At 45.2% G+C, this 21055-nt stretch overlaps 1 protein-coding gene across 1 annotated transcript; it reads right to left on the reverse strand.

The window, feature by feature from the left end:
- Positions 1-3330: 3330 nt before the first annotated feature.
- Positions 3331-20488, reverse strand: CCDC90B (coiled-coil domain containing 90B). Its single transcript, XM_081949982.1, has 9 exons — positions 20369-20488; positions 17330-17449; positions 16757-16860; positions 14681-14782; positions 14113-14154; positions 12298-12369; positions 11850-11903; positions 9046-9160; positions 3331-6520 (listed from the first exon to the last, which is right to left on the reverse strand). Exons 1-9 carry the CDS (start codon positions 20439-20441, stop codon positions 6465-6467), a joined length of 738 nt encoding a protein of 245 aa, XP_081806108.1. The 5' UTR covers positions 20442-20488; the 3' UTR covers positions 3331-6464.
- Between the last annotated feature and the right edge of the window lie 567 nt (positions 20489-21055).

A 21055-nucleotide genomic window follows, 5' to 3' on the forward strand; every position in this document is an offset into this window, starting at 1 on the left:
ATACAACCTGTCCCGAAACTAAACCCATGCCACATTTTTCGCGTGGGCAAAAATATAAGCCCACCCCCGAAAATAAACCCCCCCTCCGGCCAGGCAGAGCACCGCTCACTGACCTAGCGTTATTCCGAAAGCGCCAAGTCGCAGGAGGGGGGGAGCGCTCACGTTGCTTGCTGCCTTCGGGATACCGCTAGGTTGGGGAGTGGCGTTCTGCCTGGCCGAAAGGGAGAGTTGCCCGGCGGCTGCTCCCTTGTGAACTGGCTCCCGAAGAGCCGGGCACAGCCTCAGGGGCAAAGCAGCCCTTGCCAGGCTCTCCCAGGCCACCGCCGCTGGCTGCTGCTGCTGCCCGCCGCCGCCGCCCCGCTGCTGCTGCCCGCCGCCGCCGCCCCGCTCCGCGCAGCTTCAAAACTCGGGCCGAGTCTTTCAGCATCGGCCGCTCCAGGAGTGCTCTCTATGGTGGGCTGGCTGCCGGACAGGGAGTTTTCCAGCAGCCGGCCCACCATAGAGAGCACTCCTAGAGCGGCCGATGCTGAAAGACTCGGCCCGAGTTTTGAAGTTGCGCGGAGCGGAGCGGGGCGGCGGCGGCGGCGGGCAGCAGCAGCGGGGCGGCGGCGGCGGCAGCGGCGGGGGGCAGCAGCAGCAGCCAGCGGCGGTGGCCTGGGAGAGCCTGGCAAGGGCTTGGTGAAGCTGCGAGCGGAACAGGCGCTCGCGCAACCCCCTTCTCCAGCCGGGCAGAGCTCCATGCACTGACCTAGGGGGTATCCCGAATGTGCCAAGCCGCAGGAGCTGGGGAGCGGGCAGAGCGCCACATGGCTTGGCACTTTGGGGATTACCCCCTAGGTCAGTGAATGGCGCTCTTCCCGGCTGGAGAGGGGATTTGCCGGGCGGCAGCTCGTGAGCATGGTTACCTCATGGCTGCTTTGCCCCTGAGGCTGTGCCCGGCACTTCGGGAGCCACTTCACAAGGGAGCAGCCGCCCGGCAGCCCCAAAACAATAAGCCCTCCCTGATAATAAACCCAAGGGCATATTTCGTGGGGCAAAAGAAAATAAGCCCCTGGCGTATTTTCGGGGAAACACGGTACATAAAAAGACATCAGAACCCCGTAAAACAAATTAAATAAAAATCTGTACAATAATAATAAAAATTAAAACAACTTAAAAATCTACCCCAGGAATTTAAAATACCAGCCAGGAGGATTGAAGATTAAGACTATGATTGGGCCAGGCCAGCTAATTGGAACAGGTGGGTCTTGAGTTTCTTGCGGAAGGAGCGGAGGTCAGTGGTGATTCTAATATCGGAGGGGAGGTCATTCCATAGGGTCGGGCCCATCACAGAGAAGGACCTACTCCTGGGTGCTGCCCGCCGGCATTGCCTGGTGGACGGCACCCGGAGGAATCCCTCTCTGTGAGAGCGAATTGGTCGTAGGGATGTATGGGGTAGGATGCGATCCCGCAAGTAACTAGGTCCTGTGCCATGGAGCGCTTTAAAGATGATAGTCAACACCTTGAAACGCACCCGAAAAACCACAGGTAGCCAGTGCAGCTCACACAGGAGAGTTCACGGGGAGCTAACCCTAACCCTCCGAAGGAAATTTAAGCAATTGGGGGTATAGTGGATTTAACCCGTTTTGAGGTTCCGGAAATTTGGAATGGCTGCCTCCCAACTGCCTTGCCATTACAGATAAGGGTTTTGAAATGCATCCCTCATTACGACACACTGGCTTGTTATTAAAGACTAACAATTTCTTTTTAAAAAAAATAAATCTCTGATGCATATGTTGCCCTTTAGGCCAAGGCTCACTGAATTTTCTGCTTTATGATGTGGACGCTAATAAACCGAACACTTTAATACGAGTGATGGATCTGTTGTATTTTACCTCAGTAAGTCCAAGAACTCCAGCAGAGGGTGGTCAAAAATACAAGATTTGTTTTTCTTCTACAGGGTGAAACTTCTTTGGAAACAAAAGGGTGGGGTGGGGGGGAAAGGGGCCTACAGCAGTGTTAGTGAACCTTTTCAACACCTGGTGCCGAAACAGGAGCCCTAGAAACCGGAAAAGCAGTTCCCTGGCGCACTTGCGCATGCTGGGAAGCTGAGCTTCTGGTTTCCAGCGCATGCATGCATCCAGTCACTTAGTTTTCCGGTTTCTGGCATGTCTGCCTGCACGAAGCCAAAACTGGAAGCTCAGTTGCCCAGCACGCGCCAGTTTCTCCCAGTTTCTGACACTCCCAGGTGCACGAAGACCAGCTGGATGGCATGCATGTGTGCGCCAGAACCTGTAAGAGCAACGGGCGACAGCTGGCGTGCCTGGAGAGATGGCTCTGTGTGCCACTTCCGGCACGCGTGTTATAAGTTCGCCAACACGGACCGACAGGAATTCAAAGAAATTGTTGAAGGCCATCTTTGATGAAATGAGATCTGTTGGTTTTACTGTTGTGGTCTGTCGGCTGCCGGTCCCTCCAGCAGCCAAATGAGATGAGGCGGCTTGGGAGTCAGGGCCAGCATCAAGGCAATCTGAGAGCTCCGAGGGAGAAGAGGGCTTGCAGAGAGAGAGACAGAGGTGGAGCCTGGGCCGTCCGTCAGCCATCAGATGGAGAGTCAACAGCCCCCAGGTCTGGAGGTGGCTGATAAGGAACAGCTGAGTCCAGAGTCTGATGCGCGGATGCGCAGAAGGCAGAAGAGAGGAGAGCAGTGGAAATCTATGGGCTGGTCCTTGGGGCGGAAGAGCCACCGCTTCTAGAGAAGCCCCTCTCTAGCTCTGGGGATAAAAGGCAGGGGGCGGAGATGAATAGATGTGGCAGAGCAGAGCAGTAGAAATCTATGGGCCGGTCCTTGGGACAGAAGAGTCACCACTGCTAGCAAAGCCCCACCCTAACTCTAGGGATAAAAGGCAGGGGGAGAGATGAATAGATGTGGCAGAGGAGAGGAGAGCAGTGGAAATCTATGGGTCGGTCCTTGGGACAGAAGAGCCACCGCTGCTAGCAAAGCCACACCCTAACTCTGGGGATAAAAGACAGGAGGCGGAGATGAATAGATCTGGCAGACAACTATTCATCTCCCAGCCGGACAGACTTATCAGCCTGCGTTGAGAGAGAGAGAAGGGAGAGAGAGAGAGAGAGGGAGACTTTTTGCTGGGGCTGCTGGCACTCCTTATAAAGGGAACGCTTATTTAACTACAAAGGGTTTCTTGTGTTTGGGAGCTGGGTCAGAACATTTACAAAGTGTAAGAAGGGACTGAACAGTTAAGCAATTCTGGAAATTTGCAGCCAAGTAGAAAATCCAGAGGTGAACCCTAGGGGGCAGTAGATGCCTAATATTAAAACAGAGACATTCACTTCCAAGAATTTCAGTTTATAAAATTCAAAGCAACCAGAATTATTTCTGAAGAAATCAAAGCTCCCTTGTGCTTTGGGGCTGCTGTCCCAACCCACCTCCCTTCACCATGTCAAAGTAAAAAAAAAAAATCAATTATTTCTCCAACATCTGGAAAGTACAGTGGTGAAGAAGACAAGACCGTTTGATAGAACTACAAAACACAATACTGCAATTTCAAAAATAAAAACCCCACAATGTTCTGTCTGATGCACGTATTCAAGGGAATTGGGGAATAAACCAACTGGCGTTGTGTACTTAAATCTTCCCTTCGCAAAGGAAAAAAAACATCTGGCATCTTTAAGCACCCTGTGGTTTGTGCATTTTTTGGGGGGGACAATGCAAGATAAAATGCAGAAAATTCAGCTCTGGAAAGGCAGTTGAAGTCAGGTGAATTAATGTGGCATTTTAAAGGACATCTTTAATAATAATTTAAAAATCCTTCCTTCCTCTCAACCCACATCTTTTCAATGTGGTATCTCAATATTAGGTAAAGGTAAAGGTTCCCCTCGCACATATGTGCTAGTCGTTCCTGACTCTAGGGGGCAGTGCTCATCTCTGTTTCAAAGACGAAGAGCCAGCCCTGTCCGAAGACGTCTCCGTGGTCATGTGGCCGGCATGACTAAATGCCGAAGGTGCACAGAACGCTGTTACCTAAAGGTGGTTCCTATTTTTCTACTTGCATTTTTACATGCTTTCGAACTGCTAGGTTGGCAGAAGCTGGGACAAGTAACGGGAGCTCACTCCGTTACTCAGTGCTAGGGATTCAAACCGCCAAACTGCCGACCTTTGAGATCGACAAACTCAGTCTTAGCCGCTGAGCTACCGCGTCCCTATCTCAATATTTTGGATAAACTAATGGGTGAACGTCTCAAAAATCTAGAGCAGATTAGATCAGAGACAAGGTGTATAAAACATAGTATCCCCATTAAGGCTCCATACTGAGAGTCCAAATACTCACCAACCTCTTAATTAATGGGTGATGGATACGTTGCCCTCTGTATACTGAAAATCAGCCGAAGTTGAACTGGCAGTGGGCAGAATTAGCCTGCAATACCGCATTCTAACCACTGTGCCACTACGCCCCCCAACAACCTGGGTCCTCATTTTATCGACCTCGGAAGGATGGAAGGCTGAATCAGCCAGTGAGAATCGAACTGGCAGTGGGCAGAATTAGCCTGTAATACCACATTCTAACCACTGCGCCACCACGGCCCCCAACAATCTGGGTCCTCATTTTACCGACCTCGGAAGGATGGAAGGCTGAATCAACCTTGTGCCAGTGAGAATCGAACTGGCTGTGGGCAGAATTAGCCTGCAATACCGCATTCTAACCACTGCGCTCAAGACTCATTCGATAAGATATGGCTAACAAGCCTGAATGCCATGTTTGTGAGCGAGTCATGTGGATTTACTGGCAGGTGTTTTGACTTCTCTGAAACAGCCAATGGGTGAAGGTGAATCCAATCTTCGATAAGGGAAGAAGAGTAATCGAGCAAGAAGCATCGCAGATTAACAAATAGTAGTAACTTCTACCGGATTACCACAAAAGAGAATTCAAAGAATGTGACAGTCTAAAATTGCTCTGGCATTCCTTCTTCCTTACAAACAGTGCTAAGCTAAGTTTTAAAAGGCACCTTGTTTTATTTTTTGCTTACCTGAAAAAAGCCCAAAATTTAGTGATATAGCACCTCAAAAAGTCCCAGAGAACAGAACTGAAGGATATCTTAGATCACCGTTTCTCAGCCTTAGCCGGTTTAAGATGAGTGGACTTCAACTCCCAGAATGCTGGCTGGGGAAATCTGGGAGTTGTAGTCCATTCATCTTAAAGTGGTTAAGGCTGTGAAACAGCATCCCAGATCTCGCAACCTTTTTTGAAACTATTACACATTTAATTTTTCTGTCACCTACCGTATTTTTCGGAGTATAAGACGCACCGTTTTCCCTCAATAAGAGGCTGAAAATCTGGGTGTGTCTTATACACTGAATACAGCATTTTTGGCCTCCCAAAATCCTGCCACCTTCACCAAAATGGCCTTACGTAGCCTTTAGGAGGCTTCCAGAGTGATCCTGGGGGCTGGGGAGGGCAGAAATGAGCAGAAAGCAGGCTGTTTTATGCTCAATTTTGCCTCCCCAGCCCCCAGGAGCACTCTACAAGCCTCCTAAAGGCTATGCATGCCCTTTTTTTTTTGAAGAAAAACTGGCTCTTTTGGGGAGATCTGCAGAGTGCAAAATCTTTTTTTTTTAATTTGTCTCTTCAAAATCTTGACGCATCTTATACTCTGAAAAATATGGTATTTCCCCTTATAGTCTCTTCAGATGCTTCTCTCCCTTATAGTCTCTTCAGATGCTTCTCTCCCTTCCCAGCATTCTCAGCAAAAGTCAAGGTGGTGAAGAGAATTCTGGGAGTTGAAGTCCATGCATTTGGAAGCGGCCCAGGTTACGGGAATGAGGGAACGTGGGAGTGGTGGTAGAGTGGCTGCTATGCGATCCTGAGACTACCGACCTAGAAAGGGCCTAGATTCCAATCTAGAATAGAATATAAGTAGTGGTATGTATTCCTCAGGGGAAAAAAATCGCAATACATTCAGTCACCTTAAATGAAAACAAAGCACTTTTTGAACATTGTCCGTTGGTTGGTGCCAAGTGAGACACGATCTCTAATGATGTTATATATGAGGGCAGTGGAACATCTGATTGTTGTGACCTGCCAGTGGCCAACGGAGCTGGCAGCAGATTTGGACAGTGAGGAGGTTGGGGAGGAACCTGGGCCAGTCCTGGTGTCTGGGGAAGGCTCCGATGAGGGCTCTGTGTTGGAGGCAGAGATGGGGCCAGAGCCATCTGACAGTTATCAGCTGCCTTCGGAGTCAGACATCATTTTTACCTCCCTTTTCTAAGTTTTCAAGCTCCAGAGATCTCTTGGGCACCAGTAGATCACCTTTTACAACTCTTTCAACTGGACACAAAGATCACGGCTGATGAAAAAACGCTGAAAAGATCAGCCAGAAGATGTTATCTCAGATATGTTGAAGGTTTTCAATTAGGTTTTTTTTTTTTTTTGCTCTGTCCTCTTTTTTGCTCCCCATCGGTGACTTTCTTATTTCCAAAATCGATAAAATCCCAAAGCAATGGCAAGGCAAGTGAAAACAGAAGCTGAAATTAAAAATAGAAGAAGAAAAAAAATAAGTGAAGCTTTTTGGGTTAAAAATGTTTCATGCAATTTGCCTTCACCATTTTAACAGATTAACAGAGTTGGAAGGGACCTTGTAGGTCATCTAGTCCAACCCCCCACCCACCCAAGCAGGAGACACTACACCATTTCTGACAGATGGGCAGTCCGATCTCTTCTTGAAAACCTCCAGGGATGAATCTCCCACAACTTCTGAAGGCAACTTCTGTTCCATTGGTTGATTGTTCTCCCTGTCTGAAAATTTCTCCTTATTTCTAGGTTGAATCTCTCCTTGATCAGTTTCCATCCATTCTTCCTTGTCTGGCCTTCAGGTGCCTTGGAAAGTAGCTTGACCTCTTCCTCTCTGTGGCAGCTCCTCAAATATTGGAAGACTGCTCTCATGTCTCCCCTGGTCCTTCTCTTCACTAGACTAGCCATGCCCAGTTCCTGCAACCATTCTTCGTATGTTTTAGCCTCAAGTCCCCTAATCATCCATGTTGCTCTTCTCTGCACTCTTTCTAGAGTCTCAACATCTTTAGAAAAAGTGCAGAGAAGAGCAACCAGGATATCACCCTTTGATTCCAACTGAAGATCTTCACAAGAGGCCTTCAAACAGCGGCTAGGTGGTCATCTTAGAGATGTTTAGAGGATGCTGCATTAAAATGTACAAATTGGAAAAGACCATAAGGGTCTTCTAGTCTTAACTCTTGATCGGGGCAAGTATCCACTAAGCTGCTCCCAAAAATTGTTCAACTAACTGCCCTTGAAAAGCCCCACCAAGGAGAACCCCACTGTGTGCCGAGGACCATATAAGTGCCTTAGGAGAAGTTCCACAGAGCCTATTAGCAGCACAGGAGCTCAGTCCAGAAAAACACGTGTGAGATGATCTCAAAGGTGCTTTTTTAAAAGGCAGCTGGACTGTTGTGTTGAAGAAGTAGTAGTAGTAGAGGAGGAGGAGGAGGAAAAAAGAAGGAGAAAAGAAGGAGGAGAAGGAGGAAGAAGAAGAAACGGAAGGAGTTGATGGAAGAGGACAAGGACAAGAAGAAGAAGAGGAGGAGGAGGAGGAAGAAGAGAAGAAGAAGAAGAGGAGGGAGGAAAATAAGAAAAGGAAGAAGAGGAAAGAGGAGAAAAAGTAGTAGTAGTAAGAAGAACAACAACGAGGGGGAGAAAAAGGAGGAGGAGAAGGAGGAAAAGTAGTAGTAGTAGTAGTAGTAGTAGTAGTAGTAGTAGTAGTAGTAGTAGTAGTAGTTTTACTTCTCATCCCAGAAGCTTCATCCCTTTTGACTGGTCAGAACTAAATCCTTCCATCTCCCACCCTCCAGTCAGAACGGATGAAGCTTCTTGAATGAGAAGCGAAATGCCTTCTTCTTCCTCAAGGAAAAATACGGTCCAGTTCCCTTTTGAAAAAAGCACCTTTGAGGCAACTATGATCTGGATGACTGAGAATCTCCATAGACTTGTGGGAGAAGGAAAATTAACTCTAGTTAACCTAACATCTCACCCCGAATCCTTCTCTCTACTAGACTAGACATACCTAGTTCCCTCAATCATGATATGCTTTAGCCTCCAGACCCTTTGCCACCTTTCATTAAATTATTTAAGCAAAACAATAAACGAGTGAGGAATAGTATGAAATGAGAGCAAATAACCGACATAGTAGTAGCACTTAAGACTTATATACCGCTTCGCAGTGCTTTGCAGCCCTCTCTAAACGATTTACAGAGTCAGCCTCTTGCCCCCAACAATCTGGGTCCTCATTTCACCAACCTCGGAAGGACAGAAGGCCGACTCAACCTTGAGTCCCATTTAGGACCGAACTGCTAACAGTCGGCAGAGTTAGCCTGCAACACCGCTGTCAGGCCTGCAGCCATATTCCTCTTGGATCTTTGACCTGGCACTCTTTCTATTATTCTGCTATGCTTTTTCTGTTGTGGGAAAACGGGAGGGGGGATTGCGTGGAGTGAGATGCTATGTAGCCATAACAACATTCTTTCTAGAAAGCCAAGGTCATCCTTTGTCTTTGCACCTCTGCAGCTGACGGGAACTGGATGGGCTGGCAGTGGGAGATTGGACCATGTGATGGACTTGTGGGTGTGGGGGAAAGATCTTGAACTTTCAACTAGGCGGGGAAAACCGGGAAGCTTTCAGATTCAGGTTTTCCCAGATGTGCCAACACAGCTCTCTTCATAAATGGGAATTTGAGCAATACTTTTGCCTTGGATTCTGATTTGGATGCTATTTGGACAACCACATTCTAACCCAGGGGTGTCCAAAGTTGGGAACTTTAAGACTTGTGGACTTCAACTTCCAGAATTCCCCAGCCAGCCATGCTGGCTGGGGAATTCTGGGAGTTGAAGTCCACAAGTCTTAAAGTTCCCAACTTTGGACACCCCTGTTCTAACCATTGCTCCACCATGTCTCTTATCATTCAGCAACTACGCTATCGGTTTGTTTCAATTGCTAAGCATTCCACTTTTGAAGGCTGGCTTTTAATGTGCTGTGCACATACCTGCCAAATACCGGATGGTTTCTAGCTTATTCGACTCCATGAGCGTTTTGAGAGCTGCAATCTCGGCATCAATTTTATTGTTGACTTCTGTCAGAGAGCTGCTGGTGCTGGAATCCTATAAGGACATACAGAACATCATTGGGTGCCCAAAACGAGCAGGGCAGTTAGCAGAGACAGGCAATTTTCTCCCTGTGGTTGAGTGTGGCATCAACATCCTTTGTAACAGTAACAAGAGTTGGAAGGGGCCTTGGAGGTCTTCTAGTCCAACCCTCCCTGCTCTCAAGCAGGAAACTCATCTGGACAAAGCCTTGTTCAGCCTCTTCTTAAAAACCTCCAGTGATGGAGGTAAGTTGTCTGAGTGGCCTAGAGGTGGAGCTCTGGCCTCACAATCAGGAGGCCGTGAGTTCAATCCTAGGTAGAGGCAGATATTTCTCTCTCTGGGCATAATGAGAATATATCTGCTGAATAAAACTCTGCATTGGCAACAGGAAAGGCATCCGGCCATTAAACACTCTGCTGGCTCCATTCAGTTGCCCCGACTCCACCCCGGAAGGGATTATAAGGTCGTTAAATGATGATGATGATGTAAGTTGTTCCACTAATTAATTGTTCTGCCAGGAATTTTCTCCTTTGTTCTAGCTTGCTTTTCTCTTTGATTAGTTTCCATCCACTGCTTCTTTTTCTTGCCTTCGGGTGCTTTGCAAAGTAAGTGGGCCCCCTCTTCTTTGTGGCAGCCCCTTATGAGGAATCAACTAACTGGTCCAGAATGCGGCCGCGCGGGCAATTATGGGGAGTACTAGGTACTCCCATATAACACTGCTCCTGCGCGAGCTGCACTGGCTACCTGTGGCTTTTCGGGTGCGTTTCAAGGTGTTGATTATCACCTTTAAAGAGCTCCATGGCTCAGGACCTAGTTATCTGCGGGATCGCATCCTACCCCACACATCCCCACACATCACAGAGAGGGACTCCTCCGGGTACCATCCGCTAAGCACTGCGGGCGGGCGGTGCCCAGGAGTAGAGCCTTCTCTGTGATGGGCCCAACCCTCTGGAACGACCTCCCCCCCGATATTAGAATTACTGCTGATCTCCGCTCCTTCCGTAAGAAACTCAAGACCCACTTGTTCAAATTAGCTGGCCTGGCCCAATCATAATCTAATCTCCGTCCCTCCTGGCCGGTATTTTAAATTTTAAATTTTGGGGTATTTTAATTGGTTTTAATTATTAGCTAATTTTATGATCATTGTACAGACTTTTTGTTTAATTTGTTTTTTGGGGTTTTGTATTTCTGTTGATTATAGTGCATTTTATTTCTGTCTGTACACCGCCCCGAGTCCCCTCGGGGAGAGGGGGCGGTTTATAAATCTAATAAATGAATGAATGAATGAATGAACCAAGAATTAACTAACTTTGGACACCCAGGAAAAGGTGATTTCTGTTCTGTCGGGTTATTTAAAATGTATGCACTTCCTTCCATCATGTTGCTGCCTGTTACAAATTTTCAATTAGTCCTCGACTTACGACCAAAATTGGGAACAGAATTCCCATTGCTAAGCAAGGCGGTTGTTAAGTGAGTCATGCCCAATTTTGCAAGCATTTTTTTTTGCCAGGGTTTTAAGAGAATCACTACAGTTGTTAAGGGACTCATGAGGTTATTAAGCGAATCCGATTTCCCCCATTGACTTTGCTTGTTGGAAGCCAGCTGGCAAGGATACAATGGCCATTAAGTGACCCTGGGATGCTGCAACCTTTATATGTCAGTTGCCAAGCGTGGCTGGCTGGGGAATTCTGGGAATTTGAAGTCCACGTATCTTCAAGTTGCCAAGGTTGAGAAACACTGATCTAGAATCTAGATTCTGGAATAAAAATAAAATTTGCTGTGTGTGTATTTGTTCCAGCATAACTCTGGAACGCCTCGAGCAATTTCAACCGAACTTGGTACACAGATGACTTACTCTCTGGAAACAAATACTCTGGGGGGTAAGACACCCCTAACACCCCTCGGGATGGTGGTGTTCTGTTAAGATACCTCCTGTTGTGCCTTAAAATGGCTTCTACTGTACTGCCGTAAAATGGCTTCCACTGTACAGCGCAGTGGAGTTGCCGTGGTAACGGCTTCACAGTACTGCACAAGGGGACTCCCTCTGGTAAGGGGTAAAATCCAACATTAGAAATGACATTTAGTTCAGACATTTCCGCTCTATAAATAAATACCTGGGCAATGCCAGGTTACTGGCTAGGCTAGGGGTAGGTTTCTGCCAGTTCTAATCTCTTCTATAGAAGAGGTTCCACAAATCTATTGTGCCGTTTAGAATCGGTTTCAGTGCCCTCCCCCCACCCGTCTGCACCATGCTTGTCCCACCCGCCACTCATTGACTGGCTCACCAATCGCCCCGCCCGCCTCTAAGAGTCCTATCTAAACCTTAAAGTCTTAAAGCTGTCAAGTTTGAACACCCTTGGGGACCTTTTTTCTAAAGGATTAGGGGGTGCAAGGGTCTTGTAACTTGACAGCTGTAAGACTTGCACGCTTCAAATGCCAGAGTTTCTGAGCCAACATTTTGGTTGCTAAGCAAGAGCGTTGTTAAGTGAGTTTCACCACATTTTACAAGTTGGCCATGCCCACCCAGTCACATGGTTGGCAAGCCACTCCCACCCAGTCACATGGCTGGCAAGCCACTCCCACCCAGTCACATGGCCGGCAAGCCACTCCCACAAAGCAGGCCATACCTACAGAAGAGGTTCTAAAAAAAATTTGAAACCCACCACTGGGCTAGGCCTAGAATAAAAATGATTCAAACACTTACTTTTTTATGAAATTCTGTGGAGGCTTCCATCAGCTTTCTTTCTTGATCTGTGAACTGGAGAATTAGAAAAAAAACACAAAAAAAATAAAAAATTAAAAACCAGGAATACATAATCAGCTCAAAAAAAAATAACAGGTCCTCCTTGAATTTACAACTGTTGATTTAATGACTGTTCGAAGATACAATGGCACTGAAAAGCTTTCCCAGGTGGTTTCTGACAAGCGAAGTCCATGGGGTGAACCAGATTCGCTTAATGACCATGTGAGTCACTTAGTGACCAAACGATTCACTTAACAACTGTGGCAAAAAAAAAATAGATAGCGAAATGGAGACAAAGCTCACTTAACAGTTGCCTTGTTCAATAACAGAAATGTGGGGTTCCATTCTGGTTGTAAGACAAGGACTTCTTTTAGGTAAGAAAAAAAAAACCCAACACAGATCTACTCACCATATCGGTCACTCTGCTTCTCTCCAAGTTGATGTCCAGCTTGTTTTCAGCTCTGATCTGGTTAGTTTCATTCTTTAAAGAAAAGCACACCCCCTCTCAATTTTAGGAAGGAGAAAACGGAATGTTCTTTTTTCCCCTGAATTTTCAAGCTTGTGTGAAAATTCTGCTTTCTCTTTGGAGCTCGTGCTGTTCGAAACCTGATTTCAGCAGCTGGTGTGACATGCTATTTTCCGCTGACTACAGGAACCAGTGGCACTACTCTGGTGACCCTGAAGACATAGAAAAACCTCCAAGTGCTTCAAGGACCCTCTAAAACAGGGGTGTCCAAACTTGGGAACTTTAAGACTTGTGGACTTCAACTCCCAGAATTCCCCAGCCAGCTGGCTGGGGAATTCTGGGAGTTGAAGTCCACAAGTCTTAAAGTTCTCAAGTTTGGACACCCCTGCTCTAAAAGGATGCAAATGGCCAGCTGTTTGCAAGGAATATAAATCCTTCAGTTCCCCGCTATCCTGTCAGAGCTGAAGAAGCTTCTTGGATGAGAAGAGAAACGTCATCAAAAGAAAGAAAAAAAGAAAGAAAGTCCAGCTGCTTCCTGAAAAAGCATCTTTGGGACAATCGTGACCTGGATAAGACTGAGAATCTCTACAGAATTTCCCCCAAAGAGTCAATATCAAACACTTGGAACGGTGGTAGAGGGGCAAACCACGAGCCTCGAGACAAAGTTCAAAAGAAATCCAATCATTTATTAGGATCGACATTCTGGTGCGAACTCCCGTGGAGCCAAAACTGCTTTCGCTTAATTGCGTTTGAACTTTACCCCTGTATCCCCTCTCCCTTCTGTCCTGCGTCATAACTCATATTCTCCAACTAGGCTGTAGACATGAGATTCGACTCCGGCCGAAGGCATGCATGGAATTTCCCCTTCCATGCCAGCCTGATAATAGTCATGGCAACGCTTTAGAAGTTGACCTCAGGTTTTCTGGAATTGAAAAGTTCCCAAATAAAGGAGAATATTTGTAGCTCTGGGTTGAAACGAGAGGTACGTGTTACTCTCAGAACTTGGTGTTTTGTCTTTCTTTTTTGCAGATGTTTCATTAGCCAAACTAGGTAACATCAGCAATGCTAGTAATGATGTTACCTAGTTTGGGTAAGGAAACATCTGCGAGAAAGAAAGAAAAAAAAACCCAAGCTCAGAGAGTAACAAAGATACCTCATTGAAAAAATCATCCACATTGTCTCTATATAAAAACATCTGTGTGTATGTGTGTGTTCATTCCAGCATAACTCTGGAACGCATTGAGCAATTTCAACCATCTTGGTACACAGATGACTTACTCTCTGGAGTAAAATACTGTGGGGGTAAGACACCTCTAACATCCCTCGGGATGTGTGTTCTGTTAAGTTACAATCTGTTGTGCCTTAAAATGGCTTCTACTGTACTGCTGTAAAATGGCTTCTACTATGCAGTGCAGTGTGGAGAAAAATACTATGGGGGTAAGACACCCTAACATCCCTCGGGATGTGTGTTCTGTTAAGTTACAGCCTGTTGTGCCTTCAAATGGCTTCTACTGTACTGCTGTAAAATGGCTTCTACTGTGCAGTGCACTGGAGTTGCCATGGTAACAGCTTCACAGTATTCCACAAGGGGGCTCCCTCTGGTAAGGGGGAAAACCCAACATTAAAAATTACATTTGGTCCAGACATTTTCCCCCTATAAATAAATGCCTGGGCAATGCCAGGTTATCGGCTACTTATTTTTAAAAGGTTTAACTCTGTCCTAAAACTGAACGGCTTGGCTATCCCTGGTCGACTTACCATTAGTTGCTGTTTAACTTGATCCAATTCAATTTTCATTTTCTAAGGAAGAGAGGAAGAAAGCAAAGAAACAGCGGACGACATAAAGGAGCTGCAACAGCGAAATAGCCATGTTAACTTTCACAACCTGTAACCTTCATTGATGTATCTGAGCCACGATGCAGCTGCTTTAAAGGGCTGCAACCAGCCGTCTCCCATTCACGCAAGCCCTACAAGCTCCTGTTTGGGACTGAATTTGAAACCCTGCACCAAAGATATAAAATCTGAAATTGTCCATTTTGCAGAAAAAACTTCACAAGCTAAACAGATACGGCTCAGGGCATTTTTGGGGTGGGAGTGGGGGTGTTAAAGTAATGATGATTTAATAGCTGACCAGCTGCTGTAAGGCTGTAAATTGAGATGATGAAATGAGAATGAGTCAGCAGGGCTACTGTCACTTTAAGAAGCTGTCTATATAAGGGAGGCCATGTGTGGGCAATCTCTCTCTCTCTCTCCCCCCCTCCCTCCCTCCCTCTCTCTCTCTCTCAAAATAGTAGTCACACTGTGCAGGCTCTGACATGGATAATACCTCGTTTTCTGCTCTCAAATTGGCAAATTCGCTCTTCTCCAGAATGACCATATCCTTGCGAATGGAATCCAGATGAAACATTATCTGTTGCAAAGTTATTTCCTAAAACATAAAAGATAAAATATACATATATACACACAAAATGTTGCAAGGCATCTTAAATATTCGCTGTTTTCTGGCAGGACGTTTAATCTATGAGATGGGAACATGTCCGAAAAATGTTCGGTGTAATGACAACACATTAGATTGAACATTTTGGAGAAGCAGCGGCAAATTTCATACACTGTATTTGTACATTATATACACACATATGTGCATGCACACTCTTTTTAAGGCACAATGTTTAATGTCAGGACAATTAGATCTCAAAATGTTTTGTACACTTCCAACGGTTTCCTTGCGGGCAATAATTTTACAAGGCCATCCCACTGCCAAAAGTGTAACAATTCAGCTGTTCTGGTTGGAATGGAAAGACCAAGGTTCAAGTCCGCTTTGAGCTAACTGACAGCCCAAATTTGACACCCGAGCACTGCACAACGGGGTGAGCTCCCGTTCCTTGCTCCAGCTCCTGCCTTCCTAGCAGTTTGAAAGAATGCAGATGTAAGTAGATAAACAAGTACCATTTCAGTGGGCCTGAAATGTAAGTAGATAAATAGGTACCCTTTCAATATGTTCTGTGCGTCTTGGTATACAGTCATGCTGGCCATATGACCACAGAAGTGTCTTCCAACAATGCTGGCTCCCTCGGCCAAGAAACAGAGATGAGCAGCGCCCTCTAGAGGCAGACATAGCTCAACAGGGAAAACTTTTATCTTTACTTTCTCTTAGTTGATACATTTTTATAGGAAAAAGGTGACCCCCATATTATCAACCCTAAATTCCTGGTAAAAGAGCAGAAAATCTAAAAGTTCCAAATATCCCTGCAACATGCAACTGGTTTCTAACAAGGCTGTGCTTAAGATATGCATTGCCTAAAGAATTTGTTGTGGCCCTCCAGTGGCCAGCGGAGCTGGTGGTAGACTCAGACAGTGAGGAGGTTGGGGAGGAGCATGGGCCAGGCCTGGAATCTCTGGGGAAGGCTCTGATGAGGGCTTTGAGTCGGAGGCAGATGGGGCCAGGGCCATCCAATAGTTATCAGCTGCCTTCGGAGTCGGAGATCAGTGGGGCAGAAGAACAGCTGGAGCCTGTTCCCAGTGTGCACATGTGCAGAGCTGCCAGGAGAAGGGAACAGCTAAGGAACAAGGGTCGACTCAGGAGTAAAGGCACAGGTGGACGGTGAATGGCCCCTCCCAGAGGAAATAAAAGAGGAGCGAAAGGGGAGTGGAGTTTCCAGGAGACAATTTGTTCATTTAATTAGTGTGAAGATTTGTCCCTGACTCTCAGAGATTCCTTGCCAATTATTTTCCTGTACAGGGTTGGGAAGATATCGGCCTGGCAGCTCTCCAAGCCTGATAAGGTCTGTGGTTGTAAATTCACCCTCGAAAGACTGTTTGACGGGACTTTGCAGGGTGTAAATGAGAGGAATTCACATTAGACAAATAAAAAGGGGTGGTTTTTTTTCGGGATAAGGATTCTGCTTCGTGATTTGGTAAAGTCTAGGTCAGAACAGAATTGTGAAGACCATGGGGAAGATTACGTCAAGATTACACGTAGTCCTTGACTTAACCATAATTCGTTTAGTGGCCATTTGAAAACACAACAATCTCTGAAGAGAGAGACTTAGTGCAGATCCTCGCCCTTTACAACTGTTGCAGCCTCCCCACTATCACAATGGATGCGGCGTCCTGGGGAGGGGGTGTCACGTGATCCCATCATTCCCAACCTTCCCTGCTGGACTCCCACCAAGCAAAGTCAGTGAAGGAAGCCAGATTCGCTTAACAGCCACGTGATTCATTCAACAAACAGTGGCGATTCGTGTTAACAACCATAGTTAGGATAGTGGTAAAATCAAGGGCGACCCATTGAACCACCGCCTTGTTTAACGACATAAATTGTGGTTCCAATGGTGGTTGTAGGCCGAGGATTACCTGTACGAGTGGCCATAAAAAGTGATGCATCCAAGGAATAACCATTTACCTGTTGGGCTTGCGTTACCATATCCTTGTAGACGGTATCCAGGCTGACAGCTGTCAAACTCATCAACGCCGAGACCACCGTTTCAGCCTGTTCTTTGGCAAACCCTGTTGAGTATATAAAGTACACCATAATCTAGTGCAGAAGTGTCAAACTCAACTTCATTGAGGGCCGCGTCGGGGCTGTGGTTGATCTTGGCGGCCAGGTGGGCACTCCCCAAACTGCTGGCATGTTTCCTCTTCGCATTGGGTACATGGGCCGAAGGGACGCGGGCTGACCCCTTACATTTTTGAGGATGGCCCTGAAGCCTGGATCCAACCACATCCTTGATTGGGCCCTGCGGATCAGATCCAACCACATCCTTGAGTTTGGTCCCTGCCGTGATTCCCTTAACAAACGTAGCAAGAAAGGTCATAAAATGAGGCAAAACTCAACAGATGTCTTGGTTAACCGTAGACATTTTGCACTCAATTGTTGTGGTTGTAAGCCGAGGACCACTCGTGTAAGTCTAAGAGCTATTGCTATTGCCTGGAGGAAAACTTTCTCAGACACTTTTCGCGGGAGATGTTTGCTCACCGTGGGCTTCCAGATCTCGCACCAGACGATGGGTGTCGAAAGTGAGTTTTCGTTGTTCCAGCGGCGTGATTTCGACCCTTCTCATATCGTACGACTGCGCTGAGGCTGACGCAGCAAAACCTGAGAAGGATAGCACGGTGGAATTGTCTGCTTATGGCCAATAAGATCTCATCATCTTCATGATTGTACTGTGATTTACGGTGACACATTAAAAGGAGACAAGGGGAAAATGGCCCCCCAAAAGGGAAAATTAAACAATAAAGGTGGGAATAGTGGGGAAAGGCTGGGAAAAAAACCTGGGGAAGATTACCAAAACAATAGAATCAAAAGGGAGAAAAAAGATTGGGAAGAAAAAAATATAGAAACTACAAAAACAAGAAAAAGAAAAAAACTAGGCGAATGGATGGAAAGAAGAGAATATAAGAGAAGTGAAAGTTTCAGAGAGACCAAGAGGAAATGGTTAGGAAAGAAGGAAAGAAGGAAGGGGATCTACTAGTAGAATAAAATGAAATATGTTAATAGTGTCAATGGCATAGAATTAATACGATGTGAGGGAAATAGATTAATACTATTCATTGTGGATAATTAAGTGAAAGGTTTATGACACAAAATTAAAATTTGAGAATATACGTTACCTGTAGTAAAATAGAATAAGAGATGGAAATGAAAGGCTACGTTTGATTTAACTTGGAGAGGCAAGAATGATATTGTTTATCTATTAAGAAGAAATCAAAGTTGAGTTGGAAAATATGGAAAGAAAATAATATGGCTGAAATGGGAAATGGAAACAGGATGTGAAATGAACTATGCATTTGAGAAGATGTTAAGGGGGAAAACTCGGGCAATTTATAAGAAGTCAAAATATGTAATAAAAAAAAACCCTTTGTTTTCTAAAAAAAGATTTGATCATCTTCTAAGGCCAGGTTTCCCAACCTCAGCCACTTTTAAGCTGTGTGGACTTCAACTCCCAGAATTCCCCAGCCAGTGCCTCCACAGTGGAGCTTCTATGACCAACACACCTCTGTCTCTTCTTGCATTTATATACACACATATACATACAGATAGCATTTATATATATTTGTTGCCTTTCAATAGATAGATACGGTAGATCAGGGGTGTCAAACTTGTGGCCCGTGGGCTGGATGAGTCACATGCTGGCCCTGCCCGGTTTAGAAAAAACCCAATAAGCCGTGACGACGCAGGTTTGACACCCCTGCTGTAGACAGATAGCTAGATAGCATAGATGATAGCTAGATATAGATGATAGATAGATCAGAATAATCAGAATCAGAATCGAGGTAGAAGGGACCTTGGAGGTTTTCTATTCCAGCCCCCTGTTCGAGCAGGAGATCCTATATCATTTAGATTAGATAGATAAATAGATAGATAGATAGATAGATAGATAGATAGATAGATATTGATAGGGAGACAGAGATGCTAGAAATACATAGAGACAGACATATTGTAGAGATATAGATGATAGATATAGAGAGGGAGAGATAAAGATTTCTATAGATATTTATATATATTCTATATATTGTAAAGGTAGATGGATGATAGATAGATAAATATTGATAGGGATATATATATATATATATATATATATATATATATATATATATGTGTGTGTGTGTGTGTGTGTGTGTGTGTGTGTGTGTGTGTGTGTGTGTGTATTGTGTGTGTGTGTGTGTGTGTGTGTGTGTGTAAAAGCAAAAATTAGAATATTTTGGATATTCTAATATTGTGATGCGACACCCGGAAAAATAAGCCATATTTCACTTAATCCTCCAAGGAAAGATTGAAGGTAAATGTGGTCCAGGCAGAGGAAGAACATCATCATGGCTTCAAAATCTAAGGTTTGGACAAAACTCAGCAGCACTTTTTCGTGCAGCTGTTGATAAAAACATGATCACCAACGTCCAATGACCAATATGGAAGAAGAAGAAGAAGAATTCTATGATGGAGAATATTTGTAGTTTGGGTTTGAACTGTGGGGTCCTTCGTGTTCTCTGAGCTTGGTGGTTTTCTTGAAGACCTCTTATTACCCAACTAGATAATCTCATTAGTGCTGCTAGAGAGTGGGGTTTGTTGACTTGAGGAAGGAGAAGGGAAGGAGAAGGAGGAATTCAATTTCAGCAGTGATCAAAGCACCATTGGAAGAGCTAAGGGATCACGTTGGTGACCGATCCTCATGGAGAAGGATATATATTCTTCTTCTTCATCTATCTATCTATCTATCTATCTATCTATCTATCTATCTATCTATCTATCTATCTATCTATCTATCATCTATCTATCTATCTATCATCTATCTATCTATCCATCTATCATCTATCTATCTATATTTCTATCTATCTATCTCTATCTATATATTTCTCTCCCTCTCTCTCTTTCTATGTCTATCTCTATTAATCTCTTTAAATCTATTTATCTCTCTCTCTCTCTCTATTTATTTCTCTATCTATCTCTATATATTTCTCTCTCTATATATCTTTCTATTTCTCTCTATATCTTTCTATCTCTAGTTCTCTCTCTCTTTATCTATCTTTCTATCTAGTTCTCTCTATCTCTCTATCACTCTATCATCTGTATCCATCCATCCATTTCTCTTTCTCTCTCTTTATCCATCTCTTTCTCTATCTATTTCTCTCTCTCTTTATCTATATTTCTATCTCTATCTATTTCTCTCTCTCTTTATCTATCTATCTCTCTTTCTATCTCTATCTATCCATCCATCCATTTCTCTCTCTCTCTCTCTCTCTCTTTATCTAGAGTTGGAGAGAGAGCAACGAAGCACGAACTAAATGCAAACTAATATCTATCTCAACTGAGTTTTAAAAGTAGTTTCCAACCCAGGGGTTGATTTTCTTTCAATAGATTGGGTTAACATCAGATGCAATACTTCGGAATATTTCTCAGATATAATCCGGAGAAATGATCAAGCCAAAGAGCAACACCGCTTGGGAAGAAGCCCAGGCGAAAGACACGTGATGTCTCGGTTTTCAAGCGACTTGATGAAGAAGCTACACGTTGTCTCACCTCTGAACCGTGCAGCCAAGCTCTGGGTGTCCCGCAGCAAGAGTCTCACAACCCTTGGACCCACGGGCAGCATCTTCCCACCGGCTTCTTGCTGGAAGCTCAGAATTTACCCCCAAAGCAAGTCTAGGAAAAGCGACTTCCGGTCTGGAACCCCGTGGCTCTCTGGGAAATGTAGTTTGTTTTTAATCGAACCGGCGTTCTTGTCATCTCCCTCATTCTGGGCCTCAAAGCACGATGGGAAATGTATGCCGAGCGGACTGCGGCGTTAGGTGCGAAAATCCCGACCACTAGATGTCAGTCAAGAGCCAACACATTCTCTTCCCTTCCCTTCCTCCCCGCTTTTGCAGATTAACAAGTGTTGGAAGGGACCTTGTAGGTCATCTAGTCCAACCCCCAGCTCAAGCAGGGGGCGCTATACCATTTCTGACAGTTGGCAGTCCAGTCTCTTCTTGAAAGCTTCCAGGGATGAAGCTCCCACAACTTCCAAAGACAATTTATATTCCATGGGTTGATTTTTCTCTTTGTCAGAAAGTTCCTCCTTATTTCTAGGTTGAATCTCTCCTTGGTCAGTTTCCATCCATTATTCCTTGCTTGGCCTTCGGGTGCTTTGGAAAATAGTTTGACCATCCCCTTATCTCTGTGGCAGCCCCTCAAACATTGGAAGTCTGCTATCATGTCTCCCTTTGT

The sequence above is a fragment of the Natrix helvetica genome (assembly GCF_964273705.1).
Source record: "Natrix helvetica genome assembly, chromosome: 4".
Classification (NCBI taxonomy): Eukaryota; Metazoa; Chordata; class Lepidosauria; order Squamata; family Natricidae; genus Natrix; species Natrix helvetica.